The following is a 21,185-nucleotide window of genomic DNA, read 5'->3' as shown; positions in this document are numbered from 1 at the left end:
ATTAACTTCCAGTGAAACAGGGAAACATGTCATCATTGGCATGAAGAGCAACAGCCTACAGAGAGATGTTGGTTTTTTGAATGAATTAAAATATGGCACTCCTGTTTTTTACAGCTACATCAGACTCTTGTCCGTAATTGTAACTTTCAGCCCTGGATAATTCTAGATATATAGCCCTAATTCTACGTGACTAACACACAAAATGAAACATCTTAATATAATTCCTTGTATTTTCAGTATGTTTTTGGTAGACCTTGATTTAAAAAAAGGCACATCTGGATCATACATAATGTTTTAAAAACATGTTGGGGGTGGAGGAAGGTAGTGTTGCTTAGTGGTGGAGCATGTATCTAGCAGAAGTAAGCACAGCAAGATGATCATAATTGTGGAGGCTCCAGTTAGTAACTCTTGGGCTGGAACATGGTGATTCAGTCTTTTAGAGAGCCTCGAGGGAAGTCGATACACAGCATTGCCTTGGATGATTAAAGTTAATGATCACACAAGACACAGAGCAATTGGTTTTCACTTTTCAGTCATGTTACTACAGTACATGAGTAACACCAAGCCCTCTTTCCCTTACATCTAGGTATGCTGTAACACAAGTTCTCATTTTGTTCCTGCAAGGCCACTCAGCTAAACTGTGTTACTACTCTCAAAGTGTGTGTTGACCTGGAAATGTCAATTTTCAGGATCTGAAAATGACTTTCCTGAAGTAAAGTTGAAGAAGCCAAGCGTATGCTATTTTTTTAGTCTCCTGGGCACAGCTGAGGAGACTTGACTCCATGCCCACACCCTCAGAAATTTATGGCAACAACAAAAATCAAACTGCAAGAACCTAGCATGACTCTCTACTTGCCACCTTGGACAGAAAGGTCAAAATCAGAAACGCTAATGTGCTTCACCTGGTGGCTATTTTGTTCATCACTGGGGACAGGCCCAAGAGTCCTCTGAATAGTTTCAACTGCCCCTGTTCTTTTCCTCAAATTCCAGGATGAGACCTTTAATGTGGGACAGTTTCTGATGCAGGTACTCACAGCGATGCTTCTCTTCCCTGTAACATGGATACCGCTGCAGAGAAAAAACACTTGTCAAAAAGTAAAGCGACTTGCACCTTAAATGCTTCTGACTCAACAGCCTTTCTTACCTTTCTGAACTTCCTATACTCCTGGACTATTTTATCTTCTAGCACCTGAAACAAACAGAACTATGATTCAAAATTGCTGGGAAGGGAAAAAAGGAAAAAGAAATGAGAGTAATTTCTGATTTCATTCTACTGAATGTTACAACAGGTTTGCTTGTTGTCCCTTTGCTTAATCACTAAACAAAGATGCTTCTGGGTAATTAGCAGGAAGATAATGGCCAGTAAACTAGAACCCTGCCTTTTACCTTGTGCTCTGGAGTTCCTCGCTGAAGTCTCTTCATCTCCTCCCCGAGCTCTGTGAACCTTTGGCTGGCAGCCCCAACACGGGCATGCAGGATTCGGTATTCAGCATAGTCTGCCTCAAAGTCCTGTTCATAGGCCTGTTGCTGCTCTGCACTGTGGATGGCACTGTACTGCCTACAGGAGAAATGACACCTTCAACTTCATTGCCAGCCCCACCAAAAAAGCCCTTGGCTGCTTCCATACACAAACTTTATGAAACTAGAAGTGTGGGGAACTTACAAGAGATAATCTGGTACCTCCTCAGGGCTTGGGGATTCAGAGGCTAGGAAAGAAACAAGAAAACAAATAATTGTGGGTCTTTTTTCCACTAGTATTCACCCTTCTCTCATTAACTCACCTGCTTGAACTGAGAGACTCTGCTCCAGCCTGGAATCTCTATCTTCATCTTCTTCTGGCACCCAGTTTTCTCCCTCTTGCGATTCCTGATTCGATAGCCCTTGTAGCGGACTTGGGGCTAGAGGTAAAGCTCTGAGCCTCTTTTCTTCTGGTTCTTCAGTGGTTATAGGTGCTGAACGTTTCTGTTGAGAAAAAAAAAATCTGTAACAAACAGCAAGCTAGGAGGTTCTTACTTGTTAAGTGCTATTTAGCTGGACGGTGATAGCATATGCCTTTAGTCCCAGCACTCAGGAGGCAGAGTTCAAGACCAGCCTGGTTTACAAAAGCTAGTCCCAGGACAGCCTCCAAAGCCACAGAGAAACCCTGTCTCAGGGGGAAAAAACAGAAGTGCTATTTAAAATAATAATAATAATAATGTGCTGGAGAGATGGCTCAGAGGTTAAGAGCACTGGCTGCTCTTCCAGAGGTCCTGAGTTCAATTGCCAGCAACCACATGGTAGCACACAACCATCTGTAATGAGATCTGGTGCCCTCTTCTGGCCTGCAGGGATACATGCAGACAGAACTCTAAATACATAATAATATTAAAAAAAAAATTCTTGTGTTCTTGTGTATGTGCTAGTGTGCACCCTCTGGAGGAGTGTGCACCCTCTGTCACTCTCTGCCTTATTCTCTCACTAAGCCTAAAGCTCTATTTTCCTAGTTCCTAAGATCTACCTGTCTCCATACCCCCAGGCATACGACATATTCCCCAGCTTTTACATAGGTGCTGGGGATTCAGACTCAGTCCCATCCTTATGCTTGCACATTAAAACAGTAAATGCACTTGGTAAATCACCTCCCAAGCCTTTTTTTTTTTTTTTTTTTTTTTTTTTTTTTTGTTTGTGTTTTTTGTTTTTGAGACCAGGCCTTAGGTTGGTAGTCCAGGCTGTCCTCAAACTCACTACGCTGTGTAGCAGAGCATGGCTTTGAACTGATCCTTCCTGTCTCTGGAGACCTTTCTTATAGGCATGTGCCAGATTTTATGCTGTACCAGTACTGCATCAGCCAAGCTACATCCCCGGCCCTTTAGACTACTCTTTGAAAAGCTTTGGCTTCTCTGGACATGTCAGTGCGTGCCTTTAATCTCAGCACTCAGGAAGCAGGCACAGGTGGATCTCTGAATTTGAGGCCATCCTGTTCTTCATAAGGAACTCCAGTCCTGCCAGGGCTACATAGTGAAATCCAGTCTCCAAAAGGGGAATGAAGTCCTTGCTTACCTTGTCCAGGCGTTTCTGGCTGGCAGGGGAAGGCAGTGGCTGGTCGAGCTCTCTGTTTGGAAGATAGGTGTGGTTCCTAGGATTTTTGGAAGGAATGGGAGAGACCAGGGTGAGACATGGGCCTCTATTTTACTTACAGCATGCAAGGGTAGAGAGCAGGCACAGCATGTCCCAGTACCTCACTTCCCATTGTGCCATGGGCTCACTGGAGGATCCTGGGAGAGACAGTTCATGGTTGCTTGCCAGTGGATCAGACCCCTGTCGGTGGAAGTTATAAGATCACTTGGCTCCCTGGACCAGGGTGCTTCACCTTGTGCTACTCCCCTGCCGTTTCTGGCCTCACCTCTTCTAGTGTCATCTGGGGATGGCCTTCAGGGTCATCTCCTGTGTCCTGCCAACTCTCAGACTCTCTGGTATCTTCAGTCAGGTGTTCCTGAGCTAACAATGGAGCTGGGATAGTATCCATGGCTGCCCAAATAGTGAGTCGCTCTCTAAGTGAGCCCAGGCAGTGGAGACAGTTAGGCCCAGATCTGGACAGAAGTGGTGGTGAAAACAACAGAAAAATGGGTTGAAGGTTTTTGGGGTTTTTTTGTTTGTTTGTTTTTTTTGTTTGTTTGTTTGTTTGTTTGGTTTTGTTTTTTGAGACAGGATGACCTCAAACTCACTGAGGTCTGCCTGCCTCTGTGACAACATGCACCACTACCACCCCGCCTTCTTCCCACTTTCTGCAAACTTCTACCTGTTGTCTGTTTTCTCTTACCTGCCTAAGCGTTGGTACACAAGGTCCAAGCCACCACTAGTGCCCTCTTGGCCACACTGTGATACTATGAAGGAGAAGAGGCAGGACCATCCAGGGCCTGGGAGCCTTAGATACTGGGGTAGAAGGAGATGGTAAGCCCCCCGCTAAGTCGGCCCCTCCTCCTCCTGCCCATGCCATTACTCTCCAAACAAGTCTAAAACTGAATTCAGATCCCAAGGGGCTCGTTAGCGCACCAGGTGCAGCTGGGTCAGAGTTCCCCAAGAGGATAAGAATGATCAGCCTCCTGGGACCATAGCCCCATCAACCCCTCACCCACCTAGGGTTCAATTCTCACCTTTTTCAGACCGTGACCACTAGCAAGCTCCGGCCCAGAGCGCACCTTCCCGGAGCCCACATTTATGCTTCCTCACCCTCAACCTCCCTCACACATCCGGCCCGCGCTTACCCCTCGTTGGCCTTGGAAAGCAATCACTGGCCGTACCTGCGGGAAGAGCCCAAGCACTAGCTGAGCACAAAGAAAGCAAAGTTCCCAGGAAGGAGGGTTGGGGGTGGGGACACCTGCCTGGCGGGCTTCACTTGAAGAGGTGGGGGAGGCTGAACCCTGCATATGCCGCTCCTCCCCTTTCCCTTCTCCAGTATAGCGGGCTGAGGCCGAGTCTGGTTGATCGGGATGGGAAGAAGAGGTTGGGGGCCAGCCGCACCTGTTGCTGCTGACACTCTTGTAGCGCCCGTAGCGCCGCCTCATTGAGTCTGAGCATCAGGAGGCTGGTCCGAGCAGCAGGAGTGAAAAGGAGCCGCATTTTCCCACTCAGAGCTTCTTGGGTCCCCTCCATGGTGCCAAAGTCGCGCACGAGCAGAACTGAGACCACAGGCCAGGGCCACCTCTGCCACCTCTGCCGTGCAAGCCTAGGCTGGCACTCCCACTGTCCCGGCCTGCCCCGCCCTCCACTAGGACCCCGCCCCCGGCAACGCCCCAAAGTTTCCCCAGCCGCGTGGGCGGTGCCTTGCTCTCCCCAGCCTCCTGCCGGGACCCAAGGGGTTGCTTCTTGGTTTGGCTTGGCAGTCTTGGACTTTTTGAAGGGTACCTCCAGGGTCTGACCCGTCACGCAGAAACCCTTGTTCTGTCTCAGTTTCCCCACTCTGGGTTCAGAATCGCGGTCTCTAAGTAAAAAAATTAACCTGAAACCACTTGGGGGTTTAAGTCCCACAGGGGAAGGAGATCGAGGCCGGTAGGTAGACGAATTGAGTCATTTATGCTTCCAAGGCTCTGAGCCCGAGGGACCCAGGAGGCTAGAGGATGGCAGGCCCCAAGTGCAGCGAGCGCTTTTTCTCTCCACTACGATGCTGAGGCGGATCCTAATCCAGCTTCTAAGTGGGGTTTAGAGAGGTTATAAAGCCAGGTGGATGGGTGTCTCAGCAGGTCCTGGAAGCCTGGCTGTCTGGGGGTTGCCTCGCCTATCGGTGGGTGGGGATGTGGGGCATAGTTGGTGGCAAAAAGAATTGCAGGGCAGAAAGCCACAAAGTCAATCCCAGTTGTCACTTCGTGACCTAATAAACGTAAGTGAAAGTGGCTAAACCGGCAGCTGGCTCCTTCAAAAGGTACTTTCCCCTCCCCGTTGTTTGTTGTTTGTTTTAGGGAGGTTTTAATTCACAATGTAGATCACTGTTGCTGAATTCACTAGCGATTCTCCTGCCTACGCGAATGCTGCGATTGCAGGTGTTAGTCACTACCCCTGACTAAAAGATGCCTTGAAGTTACCAGGCATCTCAGAACTACAGATCCTATTGCTTTGAGACCCCAGGACAAATCTCAGTAAAGTCTTTCTTGTCTCCACCTGTACACATTTGGTTGTTTCTCAGAATTTCATATTTCCATTTTCATAACCGGGATCTCTGTTAAATGTTTCGACCTATATAATTCCAAATGATCTTAATGTTATACGTGGGGGGGGGGGGATCTCAGTTATATTGATTTTTTTTTTTATCTTTGCAACAAGTTGCCAACAGCAACCACAGATACATTTGCCTATCCATTGGACCATTCTTTTCTATGGAGGATAATTTGATTAACAGTTGTAAGTAATTTCCTTTCTTTCTTTTTTTTTTTTTTAATTTATTTATTATGTATACAATGTTCTGTCTGTTTGTATCCCTGCAGGCCAGAAGAGGGCACCAGATCTCGTTACAGATGGTTGTGAGTCCTGTGGTTGCTGGGAATTGAAGTCAGGACCTCTGGAAGACCAACCAGTTAATGTTCTTAACCTCTGAGCCATCTCTACAGACCCTTGTATTCTTCTTTCTTTCCTTCCTCCCTCCCCCTCCCTTCCTTACTTCCTCCCTCCCTCCTTTCCTTTCTTCATTTCCTCCCTTCCTCCTCCTCCTCCTGCTTCATCTTCTTTTTAGAGACAGGGTTTCTCTGTACAGTCTTGGCTGCCCTGGAACTCACTCTGAAGATCAGGCTGACCTCAAACTACAAACTAGGGGATCAGCCTGTCTCTGCCTGCCAAATGCTGGGATTAAAGTCCCATGCCACCACATCTGGTTTAGAGTTATGATAGGTAAAGCCGATCACCTGGGTTTTCTTTTCTTAGATGATAGCTTGGACCTTTTGTAAGATTTTCCTAAATTTAAGCTCAAAAGAGAGACTAAGCCCTTGAACTCCAACTCATGGGTAGAGTGCTTGCCTAGAATAACGCATGAAGCCCTTAGTTTCCCAGAACACACACAGGCACGCACACACTCACGCACAGGTGCGACTAAAATGCAGGGCAAGTCATATGGCAAGTCATAGGATAACTTGTACCCAGGCGTTCAAGATCAATCTAGGCAACAGAGATGCCCTCATTTCAAAAACAACTAAACCAATAAATAATTCAAGAGAGAATAGAACATTAGGTAGCTAAGGAAGATATGTGAAGAATGGAGATAGAGATCTGACATTTGAGCCAGGTGGTGGTGGCACACGCCTTTAATCCCAGCACTCAGGAGGCAGAAGCAGGCAGATCTCTGTGAGTTCAAGGCCAGCCTGGTCTACAGAGTGAGTTCCAGGATAGCCAGGATTACACAGAAAAACCTTGTCTCAAAAAACAACAGCAACAAAACAGAATACTATTGGTGAAATGGTGAGGACGAAAGCCTGACTTGAGGCTAAGGATATAGCTCAGTGGGTGCAGAGCCTGTCAAGCATGCAGAAAGGCTCAATCCTCAACGCATTGTAAACTGACATGGTAGTGCATGAATGTCACTTTGGTTCTTAAGACACGATCTTTCTATGTATCTCTGATTGTGATCAGGCTGTCCTTGCAACTCATGAAGGCTGCCTGCTTCTGCCGCCTAAATTCTGAGATTATAAATGTGGGCCAGGAACACATGATTTCCACCATAAACATGGTGAGTTTCAACTGCCAGTACTTCTAGTTTCAGGCATCAGACACTCACGTGGTCCAAATACACTCAAGGAAAGCACTCACACATTTAAAATATAATAAAATAAAAAGACAATGGAGATGCCAAGCCAGCCGTAGTGGCTCACCCCTGGTATCTCAATAGTTTGAAGGCTGAGACAGGAGGATCCCAAGTTCTCTGTGAACAACTTAGTGAGACCCTTACTCAAAACAGAAAGTAAAAATCCTGGTCCAGTGCAGTGAGAGAGGCCTTAGGATCCATTCTCAGTCCTGGGAAGCAGAGAAGAAAATAAAAGAACCCAGTCCTCCCAAACCTCTTTTCTGCTTCACAAATATGCATATAGTTCCTCTTTATAATGTTCTAATGTTATTTTTTGTTAAACTTTTTGTTTGCATTAGTATCGGTTTTAAAAAAGTATCTCTATTGTCCTTCACCCATCACTATTTTTTCTCTTGCTTCACTTTTTTTCTTTCTTCCTTTCTTTTCTGTTGAGGGAATTCTTTCCACCAATAGCTTCAGGTATATTTTCCCCACTCCCCAACACATTTCTTTCTTTCTTCCTTTTTCCCCTTCAATTCCTTCCTTCCTTCCTTTTTCTTCCTTTTCCTTCTTTGTTGTTGTTTTTGAGACAGGGTCTCACTGTATAGCCCTGCCAGGAACTACTATATAGCCCAGGCTGCCCATGAACTTCAGATTTTACTGACTCAGCCTCCAGAGTGCTGAGGATACAAGTGTGAACTACCATCATACCTGGCTCCCTAAATACACCATGAAGCTGCTGTTTTCCCCCTGTGCTCCTACCATACCTGTTAGGTTGCTATCTTATCTTCCCTGCTGTAACGGCATTTTTATTTTAATGGCATCCTTTTATGGGAACAAACTCCCTTGCTTTTATAAATAAAATAGTTATTCTTGTGACTCTGCTTACATCTTGCCCTGGTATGCCTTGCTGTCATTGTGTCACTGCCCTTACTACCTCCTTGACCTAGTTTCATAGGCAACTTATTACCTATTCACTAACCATGACTCTAGATGGGACAGCCTGAGGGAGCAGAGCCTTATGGCCCTCACATGCTGTTCCCTCTCCTGAAGTGTGTTTCTTGCTCTCTCCTTGGCTGTGTCAGTTCTCCATCTTCTTGCCTTAAGTATAACATGAGAGACCTCACTGGCCCAGATCAATTGCCTATGGAACCTACAAGTTTACTCCCTGCATAAAAGCAGCCATTCTATTGAGTTACTTCATACTGAGATGAGTAAAATTGTCCAGAGTCTTCATTCAAATTATACTGACATCTGTTTTGACGGGTCAGTGCTTACAGTGTGCACCATGAGAAATATTTTGAATATCACCCTTGCATATAATCTGGTTTTTCTTTATAGTAATTGTCACAATCAATTTGCATAGATCTACATGAGCACACATAGTGTGGAGAGGGAAATCACCTTTTCCTTTCTATAGCATATTTAAAGTTACATTTCTTTATAGTGTGGATGAGCGTGTACTATGGCATTTGTGTGAAGGTCCAAGGTCAGTTTTCAGGATTTGGATCTCTTCTATTGTTGAGCCTTCTTATCAGCCCCCTGAGATATATTTTGTTCATCACTGTGTATGCAACACCTCATAAAGTAGTTAACACATAGTTAGTGGACAATGAATATTTATTGAACAAAATAAATGAATCTATTATGGCACTCACTGCTGAAGCTGAACTGGAGATAAGACTATGAGGCTAGGTTTTGCCAGGATTGGTAATAGTCTTGGGCAAAGTACATAGGTGGTGTGGTTGGTAGGAGGGGACTGTTTGCTTCGTGGTTCTGTTCCTTTACTCACCTGAACTGCTGGAATTAATAAGCAAACCTCTCTCCCTCTCTCTCTCAAGGGTACCCAGTGTAGCTTTCCCCATGCAAGCCAGGTTTGGAAAGCTTCATAGACCCTTTCCTCCTACTCTATTTTGTTCTTTCCCCTTAATTTTGGGGATCTTTAAACCTTCCTCTTCATCTCTTTGCTTCAGAGCCTTCAGCCCTAAATCATCTCAATGTATTCTCTAAATTTCTACTCTGTATTGAGTTTGTTTATCCACTTTTATCTTGGTACTTGGGATGGAGCCTGGGGCTTTGAACATGCAAGGCAAACACTTCACCTCTGAGCTGTCTCCCCAGCCCCTTTTCTAGTTTTTTATTTGCTTGTTTTTTTTTTTTGTTTGTTTGTTTTGTTTTTGTAACAGGGTTTCTCTTTGGCTTTGGAGCCTGTCCTGGAACTTTCCCTCTATAGACCAGGCTGGCCTTGAACTCACAGAGATCTGCCTTTCTGACTTTGAGTGCTGGGATTAAAGTTGTGTACCACCACCGTCCAGCTATTGTTTTTTTCTTCTTTCTTTCTTTCTTTCTTTCTTTCTTTCTTTCTTTCTTTCTCTTTTTAAAAATATGAGTGAACTATGGAGGCTGGAAGAATGGTTTAGCTGTTCAGAGCACTTGTAGCTCTTGTAAAAGCTCCAGATTCAGTTCCCAGAATCCACATGGTGACTAACACCCACCTGTAACTTCAGTTCCAGGGGATCCAGTGCCCTATCCTGACCTCCAAAGGCATGATGAGGTACACACATGGTTTATATACAGATATGCAGGCAAAACATTCATACACATGCAAGAAATAAGGTGGGTGGTGACACACGCCTTTAAACCCAGCACTAGGGAGGCAGAGGCAGGTGGATCTCTTAGTTCAAGGCCAGCCTGGTCTACAGAGATGGTTCCAGAACAGTCAGGGCTACACAGAGAACCCCTATTTTGAACCCCCCTCCAAAAAGTCAGGATTTTCTAGGTTTCCTGTGACGGTCTCAAGTGTCCCAGACTAGCCTTGAACTTCTGATCCTTCTGCCTCTGCTTCTGGAGTGCTAAAATTACAGGTTGATACTAACACAACTTCTCACTATAAATTTAAAATTGATATTATTTTTGTACTAGTGCTCAATCAAAAGGTTAGGGTTGTGTTTAATTACTTTTACTGGGTTTTCCTGGGGCTAGGGAGACAACTGAGCTGTAAGAGCAGTCAATGCTCTTTCAGAGGAGCAAAGTTCAGTTCCAGCACCCACATCAGACAGGTGGCTCATCACAGCCTGTAACTCCTGCTCCCTCTTCTAGTAGTCTCTGTAGGCATCTACAGGTGCATACCCCACCCACATGCAAAAGTAAACCTAAACCTTTTTTTTCTTGGTTTTTTGAGACAGGGTTTCTCTGTTTTGTTTTGGAGCCTGTCCTAGCACTCTGTAGACCAGGCTGGCCTCAAACTCACAGAGATCTGTCTGCCTCTGCCTCCCGAGTGATGGGATTAAAGACATGCTCCACCAATGCCTGGCTTGACCATTCCATTTCTGTGACGTTTTATTCTGTGCTGGTTGTTTCATGCATACTACAAAATCACTCAACTAACAGAGCTATATCCTTACCCGTAACATTTATTTTTAAATGATAAATAAAAACATACAAATCAAAAACTAAAAACAAAACAAGACAAAACAACAACCACCATAGAAATCAGCCAAGCTTGTATTCCAAGGAACCTAGGAGGTAGGGATATCGAGAGCTCAAAGCCTACTTATGGTCAAGCCAGCCAAGGCAATTTACTGAGACCTGTCTTAAAATACAAGAGTGGAAAAAGGGCTTGATATGTAGCTCTGTGGTAGAGTACTTGTCTAGCATGCATGAAGCCAGTTCCCACTGGGTGGATGGGTGGCTGGGGGGAGCAAAGCTGGGTGGTAGTGCTCATCTTTAATCTCAGCACTCGGGAGGCAGAGGTAGGAAGATCTCTGAGTTTGAGACCATCCTGGTCTGAGTGAACTTCAGGACAGCCAAGGTTACACAGAGAAACCGTCTTGACAAACAACAAAAAAGAAGCAAAAGTAATAAAAGTACATGTATGTAATTCCAAATAGTTGGAATTTTTTTTTTTTTTTTTTTGAGATAGGGTTTCTCTGTCCTGGGCCTAGCTCCATAGACCAGGCTGGCCTTGAACTCACAGAGATTCACCTGCCTCTGCCATTAAAGGTGTACGCCAGCAATGCCCGGCGGTGGAAAATAAAAATTCTTAGCTGCTGGTGGTGGTGCACACCGTTAATCCCAGCACCCAGGAGGCAGAGGGAGGCAGATCTCTGAGTTTGAGGCCAGCCTGGTCTACAGAGAGAGTTCCAGGACAGACTCCAAAACAAACCCTGTGTGGAAAAACCAAACCAAAACCCAAATAAAATAAATAGATAGTTAAGTAAATAAGTTCTGGATTGGAAGATGGCTCAGCAGGTAAAGGCAGTGGCCTACCTGTGTCTAATCTCTGAAACCCATGTAAAGAGCATGTGATGAAGAACATCTTCAATCAGTCAAAGCATTCCTACATCGAGATAGGAGGTGGAGACAGGAGAATTGCCTGGAAGCTCATGGGCCGGTTAGATTGGGGTATGAAGCACAGCTTCAAAAAACAAAAGATCCTGCCTCAACAAGGTGGGTAGGTGAGAACCAGCCTGGAACTCTCTGTTCTCTACATGGTTGCCCTAGGACCATGACAGAAGATTTCATTGTTTTTTGAGACAAAGTTTCTTTGTATTGCTTTGGAGCCAGTCCTGGCACACTTACTCTCCAGACCAGGCTGGCCTGGAACTCACAGAGATCTGCCTACCTCTGCTTCCTGAGTGCTGGGATTAAAGGCGTGTGCCACCATTGCTGGGTTTACCAGAAGGTTCTTTTTAGAATGGTCTGAGGATTATGGAAAAGCTATCCTTTAGAAATACTGGCCATCTGTTATATTGGAGAAGCTGGGATAATAGATCCGACAGCTACTCACAGAACAAAGGAAATGCTTGACTTTTATAGACGTTAGAGCCCTTGTTCTCGATCTTCCTAATGCTTTGACCCTTAAACACAGTTCCTCATGTTGTGATGACCCTTCAACAATAAATTTTTTTACGTTGCTATTTCAACTGTAATTTTGCTAGTTATGAATCATAATGTAAATATCTGTTTTTTTCTGAAAGGATCGCTACCCAAAAGTTGAGAACCGCTGCTTTAGAGAGAGGGCTTCCTGAATTCAGTTGCTTAGCCAAGATGCTAGACAGGATAAGGGGCCTAACTAAGGTTGTGTTGGGCTTGGCTGGTAGAAAGCTACTCCTACTATTCTGACCTATGTTGAGTTGTTTCATGATAGTTTAGACGATCTCAGGTTGGTCTCTACATGGGAGATAAGGTTTAATTAATCCCACTTACAGGGGCCACATCTGTGAGATAACTGAACATGAGAACGTTTTTTAGTTATTAATCTGATTTCTCCTACAAACCAGAGGTACTGCTGGGGGAGATGACAGAATATAGAAACGGTCTAAGAGTGATGCAGACAACATAACACTCCCTAACCTCAGTTCCTGAAGTAACTCCACGGGTTTGGGTGTGCTCCATCAATCCCAAGGCACAAAGTTATGTGGGCAGTCTGGAAGTGCAGCTCGGTAGTGGAGGTGTGCATGCAGGAGCTCTGGGCTCAAGTGTCACTTCTTGACACAATGGAAGTGGCGGCAAACAATTAGGGACGAAGGAAGTGGAAAGGGTTTTCCTAATTATTTGTGTATGTTTTCAGACGTGTTCGGCCAAGAGGCTGTGGGATTGGTACCCTAAGTTAACAGCTCAAAGTTTAGTTCCAGAGAGACTGATGGCACACAACCGGATGAACCACCTAGGAAATCCCGCCTTCACACCCTCCCCACCCTGCCACCGCATTCCTTCGGGGCGACTTTGTCAGCACCCTAAACTGTCCCATATGAGGTCACTTTGCCCGGTCACGTGCTCGGCACCGCCGGAGCGCCACATCGCCAGCCGCACCCCTCCACCCCACCGCCCACGTGACCCGGCCTAGTTCCCAACCCCCGCCCCCCGCCCGCCCCCCGCTCCGTGAGGGACCCGGCGCTCCCGGGAAGCCCCTCCCCTCCCTCCCTCCCTCCCCTCCCTTCTCCTCTCCTCTCCTCCCCATCCCTCCCCTGCCCTCCCCTCCCCTCTCCTCGCCAGGCGCTCCGCCCGCGAAGCTCCGCTCTTCGCCCTCGGGGACTGGCGCGTGGCACCGCGCTCCACGTGTTTTCCTTTGCCCAATGAGAGTCGGCGTCCGGGCGTGAAGGGGCGGGAGGAAGGAGACGACTCGGTGGCGTCGCGCGGAGGGGGCGGGGCCTGCAACGTCGGCCCGAACGAGGGGACGCAACGGAGGCAGGTCGGAGCCGCTGCCGTCGCCATGACCCGTGAGTGTTGGGACCCTTTCCTCTCGCCCTCTTCCTTGCGCTCTCGCTGGCCGCACGGCCGGGCGCCGGCGCGTCAGTCCCTTCGGCTTCCGCGGCGGGAGGTCCTTCGGGGGACGCGCTCCAGCTGCCTCCCGGCCGGCCGGAAGCGTACCCCTCTGCACGCCACCACTTGTCGAGACCCCAGTGTTGGGCGCGGGCCGCCGGCGGCTTTCGGCGCTGGGGAAGCCGGGTGCCCTGGCTGGTGGGCCCAGCGCGCGCCCCGGAGGCCCCGGGGCTCCCCGCACGCTGTAGCAGCTGTCTGGGCCCCCGCGGCACCCCAAACTTGCTCGCGCCGCCGGCAGCTTCGGCCGCGCCGTCGTCCTCTCGCACCCCAAGTTAACCTGTCTGCCCCGTGGCGGCTGCCACACCCCGGCAGCCGAAGCTCGGCGATGGGGTCGGCGCCGCGGCGGGGGATAGTCGGGTCCCAGTTGCGGGAGAAGGGGCGCTGGTGTGTGCGTGCCCGTGCCCCGGCATCTGACTTTCTACCTTCTCTCCTCAGGCGGTAACCAGCGAGAGCTCGCCCGCCAGAAGAACATGAAGAAGCAGAGCGACTCCGTTAAGGGAAAGCGCCGAGATGATGGGCTTTCTGCTGCCGCCCGCAAGCAGAGGTAGCCCCAGGGAGGGGAAAGGACGGGACGGGTCAGGACGGACGGGACGGGGAGACCTGGGTTAGACCGAGGGGTGTACCAGGAAAGAGAACTACTTCAGGGCTCGAGTCTGGACTAGGTGTGAGGGGAAGAGTGCATTGCTTCCTCTAAGGTTTTATTTCCTCCCCACTCCAAGTTGTTAGGTCACAGCTATACAGGAAGGGACTGGGGCGGGTCCCGGTCAGCAGGCTGATTTCTGAGTGCCCTGGTTGTGACCTTAAGGGCAAGGGCAGGGAGCTTCACATATCAAGTACAGTTGTTTTGACAGCCCAGTACTTTTGGCCCTCCTTGCTGCTTGTATCTCCTCCCTTCTCCCGACTTTCTCACTAGTATTGTTGGGTGTGGTACTCAGTACAGAATAGAGAAGAGAGCCTTGGACCTGAGTGGCCAGACTTCTGACCCCTTGGGCAACATCCAGATGGAGACTGTTTGCCTTTTGAGCCTTAGCTCTATTCCTCTTGTTCTCCTAGGGTGGGAATATAGCAGCCATATGCTGAACTTTGTCCCATCCACTTCCATCTTATCCTCTGTACCCTTCATCCCCCTGCATCTTGTCCTTTTTGCCCTCTGGTACCTCCCAGTGCCCCATCATCTCTACCCCCAGGGACTCGGAGATCATGCAGCAGAAGCAGAAAAAGGCAAACGAGAAGAAGGAGGAACCCAAGTAGCTTTGTGGCTTCGTGTCCAACCCTCTTGCCCTACGCCTGTGTGCCTGGAGCCAGTCCCACCATGCTCGAGTTTCTTCCTGTAATGCTCACAGGTCCCAGCACCGATGGCATTCCCTTTGCCCTGAGTCTGCAGCGGGTTCCTTTTGTGCTTCCTTCCCCTCAGGTAGCCTCTCTCCCCCTGGGCACCTCCTGGGGGTGAGGGGGTTACCCCTTCCCAGTGTTTTTTATTCCTGTGGGGCATACCCCAAAGTATTAAAAGTAGCTTTGTAATTCCTTGAGCGCCTGGTTTGACTGGGGATTGGGGGGATGGGGATGGAGGAGTGACTGCCCTTTCCCATTAAAAGGGGAAAGTTCTTTTTAGGCACCTAAGAGAGATTTGTAGACTTCATAAGGGAAACATCACAGAAGCCTTTATTTTACTATGGAAACCAGAAAAGCACTCCAGTTCTGTGGTAAAGGAACCCTGTAAGAACTATAGAGACTTCTCTCTGATTTTTATGCCCCACTCAGACTTTGAACACTATCCCCATGATGGTATTGAGGGCTGTAAGAGGGGAAGGATCTAAGACCTAAGTTTATGTCTCTGTTCCTCATTCTTAGTTTACTTGAAAGTTGGCTTCCCCCCAAAAAAAATCAGCTGCTCTCAAGTGCTCATATTCTCTTCTGTCATTCCTCATGGAATGAAGGTGGCTTTTGTCTTCCATTTTCTTTGACCTCAGGATCAGGATTAAAACCCGTGGTAGCCTCTATGTTCCATTCTTCCTGTGCCCTGGTTTGTTCTGTGGTTCTGGTCTTCTTACATCCCTGTGTCTGGGGCTGGACCACTTGTTTTCTTTTGATTGTCAAGAGCAAACCCGAATCTTCAGTCTCTGTTGGTCTTTCCCTGCCCCTTATCTCTAGTTCAGGAGCTAGGAAGGGGCTGGTGCCACATTGCTAGGATCAGCTAAAGCTTCTGAGTTTACTGACTGGGAGTTAGACTCTTGAGCTTACTGAATCAAGAAACTAGGGTGTGTTTGGCCACTTCTTACAATTTAGATACTTAGATGGAGTGTAGCATAATCTATAAGGTACCCCAGTTTGTTCATATAGATGGGGAGCTAGTTTTTACCAGGCAGTACCCTGGGGTGGTGGTGATTCTGAGTGGGAAGCCAACAGAGTGGTGCCAGAAGCAACCCCAGATAGAGGAGTACACATGCCCAGCATGAGGCAACTTTGACCCAGAAGGTAGCCCAGCTACCTTTAGTGAAGGTCTTCTCCAGTTCTGCTCCCTCATAGCTGTGAAACCAAAAGCTGATTAGAGATTTTGCTGGGCCTTAGCTTTTTGGGCTGCCCTGCTTCCCCCACACCCAAAATTTTCCTTAAATGGCTAGGTTTTCAGGAGAGTGTCTTATGTTTGCTTTCATCCTACCTGAACCAGTTGGTAAGAGTAACCATGACATAGAGTGAAGCAAGGAAGAAGGTGAAGTGGAAGGCAGAATAGCTGTAGGGAAGATGCTGCCTTTGCACCTGAGCAGCTGGTGGGGTTTCTTGGTCACCTGGCCTGGCTGTGCTGCTGTGCCCTGCAGAGAGAGAAGTGCTGGTGGGAAGCAGTGTTGCTGAAATTTCCTCCCAGCAGCTCTTGAGGGCTCTTGGGCATTTTACAGGCATCAACCATTCCCTAGCTTGCTCACTTGACTCACCATCCTCTGTTTGGGGGCAGCAGAAACAGAGTGAGGGTTTCTGTAAAACAAAGAAATGTGTTTTGAAATGGCTTTGAAATGTGAGGGTGTTAATTTAGAAAATTTTCCCTTTGAAAAGATTGGCCTGGTGTAAGAAGTGGAGGCACACCTGGGTTTAAATTCTTGCTCCAGCATATAAGTGGCTATGCAAACTTTGATAAGATGTTTAATCTTTTGTGCCTCAATTCCTCCATTTGTGAAATGGAGCAAATACCTACCTCACAGGGTTGTTGTGAGGATTAAATTAAATGAGATTATGTATGTAAAGTATCTAGCACAGTGCCTAGCACATTGTGGGTACTCAATAAAAGGAAATAGCTAGAACCTGAGCATTCTGGGTAGAGGTTGGTAGGATGTGTCTCTCTGTGTTTTGGGGAGGGATGTTGGGGTTATTGAACTCTTGATGCTCACCTGGAACTCATAATTGTAAATCTTGATGATCCACAGGGGTCCAAATAACTCAGCCAGGTAGGAAGCCTCATTGCTGTGAAAGAAAGTTTTTAATTTTGGGCCAAGTAAGAAGGATTAGGGGCATTTACTGCCAATTAGTCCATGGTGGTATCCTCTTGGGGGGTATTGTGCTCTCAGAGGCCCATAAAGTCTGCAAATTTTGAACTCCAGATACTCTCCCCTGCCCCCATGATCTTCTACAGATCATCTGACAAATGCTATTCTTAGAAATTGTCCCTGTTTGTGGGGAGCTTTTCTGGTTCTAGTCTTGCTCTACAGTTTAAATAAACCATAGCCCTGGACATTCTCCTTCACTGAGACCCGGGCATCCTCTCCCACTTCCCTTTGACATTGTCACATACCAAGCAAAAAGCACACAAGCATACATGATGCCAGCACTCAACACTGCTGCTGAGGTATCCGGTATTTGTGGTTCCATTTTATTCTTGGCAGGCACGCACAAAGTGTGATTCTGTCCTTGAAAGGTTACTGGCGAGGGGCAAAGAAAGAGGTTAAGAACAAAGCTGGGTAGGTAGCAGGAACAGAAAAGGTTGTCAGCACTTGGGTCCTCACTTGTCTCTGGGGGACGGCTGGACAGTGCAGAGAAGGTCAGATACATGATATAGCAGCTGATGATAGAAGCTTATAGAAGGCCGGAACTTGAGTGCTCTAGGGAGAACAGGTGTTGACAGTGAATTTCCTCTATTTTCTACTTCTACCTGTACTATCTTAACCTACCCGTGTGTGTGTAAAAGCAGAGGTTCTTTAGATAATTGAGAAGGCTAATAAAATTTGCTATAATGCTTAAAAAGGGACACAGCCCACCCCCCAAATCTGAAACATAAAATCACAAATACCCACTGAGGCGGATGCAAGGTGTGATGGAGAGGACAGAGAGGAGGCCACAGCAGCAGAGGTGCAGGCTGAGTAGCATCTTATTGAGCAGACAGCCGTCAGAGTGTGTATAGTGGTAGAACAGTAGCACAGCCCCCAAACCTGCCATACTGTAGAATCCTAGGGTGGCCAGCAACACGGCTAGGGACCAGTTACAGTCTTGGGCTGCACCAATCTGCCTAAAGAGAAGTGGGTAATGGTTTCTAACTCCAATCCATTATGGACTGACTATTCCCCCCCATCTCTCATCAGACCCGATTAGTTAGCCTGCTGGTCCACACAGTACATTTTTTTCCCCCCCTTGAGACAGGGTTTATCTGGCTTTGGAGCCTGTTCTAGAACTTGCTCTGTAGATTAGGCTGGTCTCAAACTCAGAGAGATCCACCTGCCTCTGCCTCCCCAGTGCTGGGATTAAAGGTGTGCCCCACCAACGCCCAGCTACATAGTACATTCTTGAGTTTTTTTTTTTTTTTTTTTTTTTTTTTTTATTTCCTTGAGACAGGGTTTCTGTCTGTAGCCAAGGCTGTCCTGGAACTCACTTTGCACACCACGTTGGCCTCAAATTCAGACATTTACCAGCATTTGCCTTGCAAGTGATGAAATTAAAGGCATGCACCTTCACCACTTGGCTATATTACCACTGCCTCGAATCACTGGGATTTTTAATTTTATAAATTTTTTTATCTTTTTGGGTGGGGAGGTTCAATACAGGGTTTCTCTGTGTAGCCTTGTAGACCAGGCTGGCCTCGAACTCCAGAGATCTGCCTACCTCTGCCTCTCGAGTGCTGGGATCAAAGGCTTGTGCCACCATCACCCTGGCATCACCAATCTTGACTACCTGTTTTGGTTTTGTTTTGAAAGAGGCTGGCTTGGAACTCTCTGCCCAGCCTGTGTTTTTTGATATAGTGTATCCTGTTCTGGCCTTGAACTTTTGACCCTGCTTCCACCTCCCCAGTGCTGGGATCACAAGTGAATGTTATCACATCTGGTCTCTTGAGCATTTTGGTATTGATCATTGGGAGTCCATAGAAGAAATACCTGATTCAGCTTTTGCCCAGCCTTTCTGTATCTATCCAGTAATGCCTGTCAACTTCCTTGGGAGGGGCCTTTAGGGTTAGATGTGCCTTACCAATTCTTGTTCCACCAGTGGGCAAAGGCTGTGATTAGCACCAGCTGTAATAGGATGAATGTGAAGCCTCCACAGATGCCGATGTAATGCCAGGCTGAAAGATAGGCACCATTGGGAACTTAGCTCGAGCCGGTCACATGTGTCAGGATATCCCTCCACCTCCTTTTTGGTTAGGAGCCTGTGTAGCCTAGGCAGGTCTTAGATTCTCAATCCTGCTCCTGTCTCTTGAGTGCAGGGATCACAGATGTGTGGCATTATGTCCAGCTTCCTGTCATTAAATAGGAAGCCAGCTGTAGCCTACTCTTGGTGATCAGGGTGTAAGATGAAGAGTACCTGGGAAGAGGTGCTCATCAGGGATGCAGAAGGCAACAGTACAGAGACCTAACAGGAACACCAGCTTGCAGCTCCAGAAGCTAGTGGAGTAGAGAGAAAACCAGATTGAGGAAAGGCAACAGGGAACGAAGAAGAAAAGTATGGCAGGTGGGCAGAGGAAACAAGCAGAGAAGAGGTGGAACCAGCCAAGTCCCATTGCAACCCAAGTTCTAACCCAAATGTCACATCTGAGCAACATCGTACACTCTAAGGAAGGTTTGCATATAACCATTGTTACTTTTCAACTTAGAGCCCAGGGATTTATAAACCTGTTTTCTGTCTTTTTACAGTGCTCTTTCTTCATCCTGGAGTTTTCTTTAGCCGGCTTGTGTCTGTCTCCCTCTGTCCCATTCCCATCCAAAAAATTACATACAAACCTGTTATGCAGCTGTGCACGAGGGCTGGTTGGGGAGTGAAGGCGCACTAACAGCACAGCCTGCAGCAGGTGGAAAGTGGCAGTTCCTGCACACACTCGATACACAGCCCCAGAGCCACTCAGCACTGGACAGTCTGAGTTGCCAAACAGGTGGGCACACAGCACTGAGGGCATCTGGATCTGCAGAGTTTGGTTGTGAGAAAAGGTAGGGACAAGTCACAGTGCATGGACAGGTCTCAATTTCTCACTTGAAGATTGATACTTTCTGTTCTCAATCCAAATATCACGTGTTTTCCTCACTTTGCAACCCCTGCCGACTTACCCCATGTGCTTTGTCCCAGACCCTTTCTCCCACTGTCCTAGACAGCAGGAGGCAGCAGATTGCTGAGGTTCCCAAATGGAGAAGGATGTAGAGCAGTAGGCTACAAGAAGATTCTGTGAGAGAGGGCCTCCTAGAGTGGCAGCAGCTGGTCAAAGAAACAGGCCCACAGCAGGACACCTGAGGGTAGAGCAGTTGTGGGATGCACAGGTGGAGCTTTGCAAGGGGTGGTGTATACTGTGTGGAGTTAACCCACGGTAAAATTCCACAACCCTCCATCCTCCTTCCGGCTTGTGGTGAGCTACGTAGAATTTTTACTAAACACTAGTAAGATTTTCATTGTAGGAACAACCTATTTCCCCCTTATACTCTATGGCTGGGACGAGAGGTTTACTGATTATCGAGGCCAAGAACCCCTTTTCCAGCTATCTAAGGACATCTTCAAGTCTGTGGCCTCAAATGCTTTCTCACCTGATAAAAGGGGGTTTTCACTATGACATCACCGATTCCAACGTGCTGCTGTGCAAGGCCCTGGACAGTGGGCTGGGGTGTCTTGACTTTTGCTCCTGTCATTTTTGGCCCAGAGGTTAGGCGTAGATCCGTTACTGGAAAAGCTGATGAGGAACAACAGCTTCTCAAGATTTTCACCCATTGGGCAGTCGCTGTGCTGGGCTAATCACTCAATCTTAAGCCAGTAGAATGGGCATGTTAGAAAATGAAATACCTATCAGTAGGAAGTGGTAAATGCAAATATTCTTCCGAAGATGCCTTCACTGGGCTTCGTATTCCGGATCATTTGGACTGTTTCCTGAGATTAGGAGCAGCTGCCCTATCTGGTCTGGGGATTAGGTTTTTTAAATTGGTTTAGGATTAGCCATCGGCCACCTTGGTTGGTCAGAATTCCTTGGTGTGTGTGTGTGTGTGTGTGTATAGAGGAAGGGAGGGAGGAGGAAGTGGAGGGATTGTTTTGTGTGTGTGTGAAAGGATTCTTCTTAGATGAAGTAAAGTTGTGCCTTTAGGTGTGTGTGGGTACTGAACAGAATAGTCGAAGGAAACTGCAGAAAACAGTCTGGAGAGGAGGTAAAAAGCGAACCAACCACCTTCCTAGC

General features: G+C 47.4%; 3 protein-coding genes across 3 annotated transcripts; 1 reads left to right on the top strand and 2 right to left on the bottom strand.

Moving 5' to 3' along the window:
• Positions 1 to 516: 516 nt before the first annotated feature.
• Ell3 (elongation factor for RNA polymerase II 3) lies at positions 517 to 4,717 on the bottom strand. Its single transcript, XM_051183570.1, has 11 exons — positions 4,501 to 4,717; positions 4,245 to 4,280; positions 3,800 to 3,912; positions 3,383 to 3,569; positions 3,218 to 3,297; positions 3,040 to 3,115; positions 1,782 to 1,962; positions 1,664 to 1,706; positions 1,387 to 1,558; positions 1,145 to 1,189; positions 517 to 1,068 (listed from the first exon to the last, which is right to left on the bottom strand). Exons 1-11 carry the CDS (start codon positions 4,630 to 4,632, stop codon positions 958 to 960), a joined length of 1,176 nt encoding a protein of 391 aa, XP_051039527.1. The 5' UTR covers positions 4,633 to 4,717; the 3' UTR covers positions 517 to 957.
• Positions 4,718 to 13,304: 8,587 nt separating this feature from the next.
• Positions 13,305 to 15,091, top strand: Serf2 (small EDRK-rich factor 2). The gene is made up of 3 exons (XM_051183567.1): positions 13,305 to 13,464; positions 14,003 to 14,111; positions 14,732 to 15,091. Exons 1-3 carry the CDS (start codon positions 13,458 to 13,460, stop codon positions 15,015 to 15,017), a joined length of 402 nt encoding a protein of 133 aa, XP_051039524.1. The 5' UTR covers positions 13,305 to 13,457; the 3' UTR covers positions 15,018 to 15,091.
• An 823-nt stretch (positions 15,092 to 15,914) lies between these two features.
• On the bottom strand, positions 15,915 to 20,771 carry Serinc4 (serine incorporator 4). The gene is given in 13 exon segments (XM_051183568.1): positions 15,915 to 15,973; positions 15,976 to 16,093; positions 16,227 to 16,377; positions 16,498 to 16,537; positions 16,948 to 17,020; positions 17,349 to 17,475; positions 17,560 to 17,655; positions 17,848 to 18,059; positions 19,010 to 19,103; positions 19,343 to 19,422; positions 19,759 to 19,937; positions 20,080 to 20,256; positions 20,548 to 20,771. Coding segments are annotated over 13 exon segments (1,500 nt in total). The 5' UTR covers positions 20,650 to 20,771; the 3' UTR covers positions 15,915 to 15,922.
• Positions 20,772 to 21,185: the final 414 nt, after the last annotated feature.

This window comes from Phodopus roborovskii, unplaced genomic scaffold (assembly GCF_943737965.1).
Source record: "Phodopus roborovskii unplaced genomic scaffold, PHOROB, whole genome shotgun sequence".
NCBI lineage: Eukaryota > Metazoa > Chordata > Mammalia > Rodentia > Cricetidae > Phodopus > Phodopus roborovskii.
This window is presented reverse-complemented; position numbering and strand designations above follow the sequence as displayed.

Coding starts and splice junctions, on each gene's coding strand:
- Ell3 (XM_051183570.1), bottom strand. CDS start 4,632: ATGGAGGGGACCCAAGAAGCTCTGAGTGGGAAAATGCGGCTCCTTTTC. Junction 3,570..3,799: donor GTGTACCAACGCTTAGGCAG/GTAAGAGAAAAC, acceptor ACTTCTGTCCAG/ATCTGGGCCTAACTGTCTCC. Junction 1,559..1,663: donor GAGGTACCAGATTATCTCTT/GTAAGTTCCCCA, acceptor TTTCTCCTGTAG/GCAGTACAGTGCCATCCACA.
- Serf2 (XM_051183567.1), top strand. Junction 14,112..14,731: donor GCTGCCGCCCGCAAGCAGAG/GTAGCCCCAGGG, acceptor GGTACCTCCCAG/TGCCCCATCATCTCTACCCC.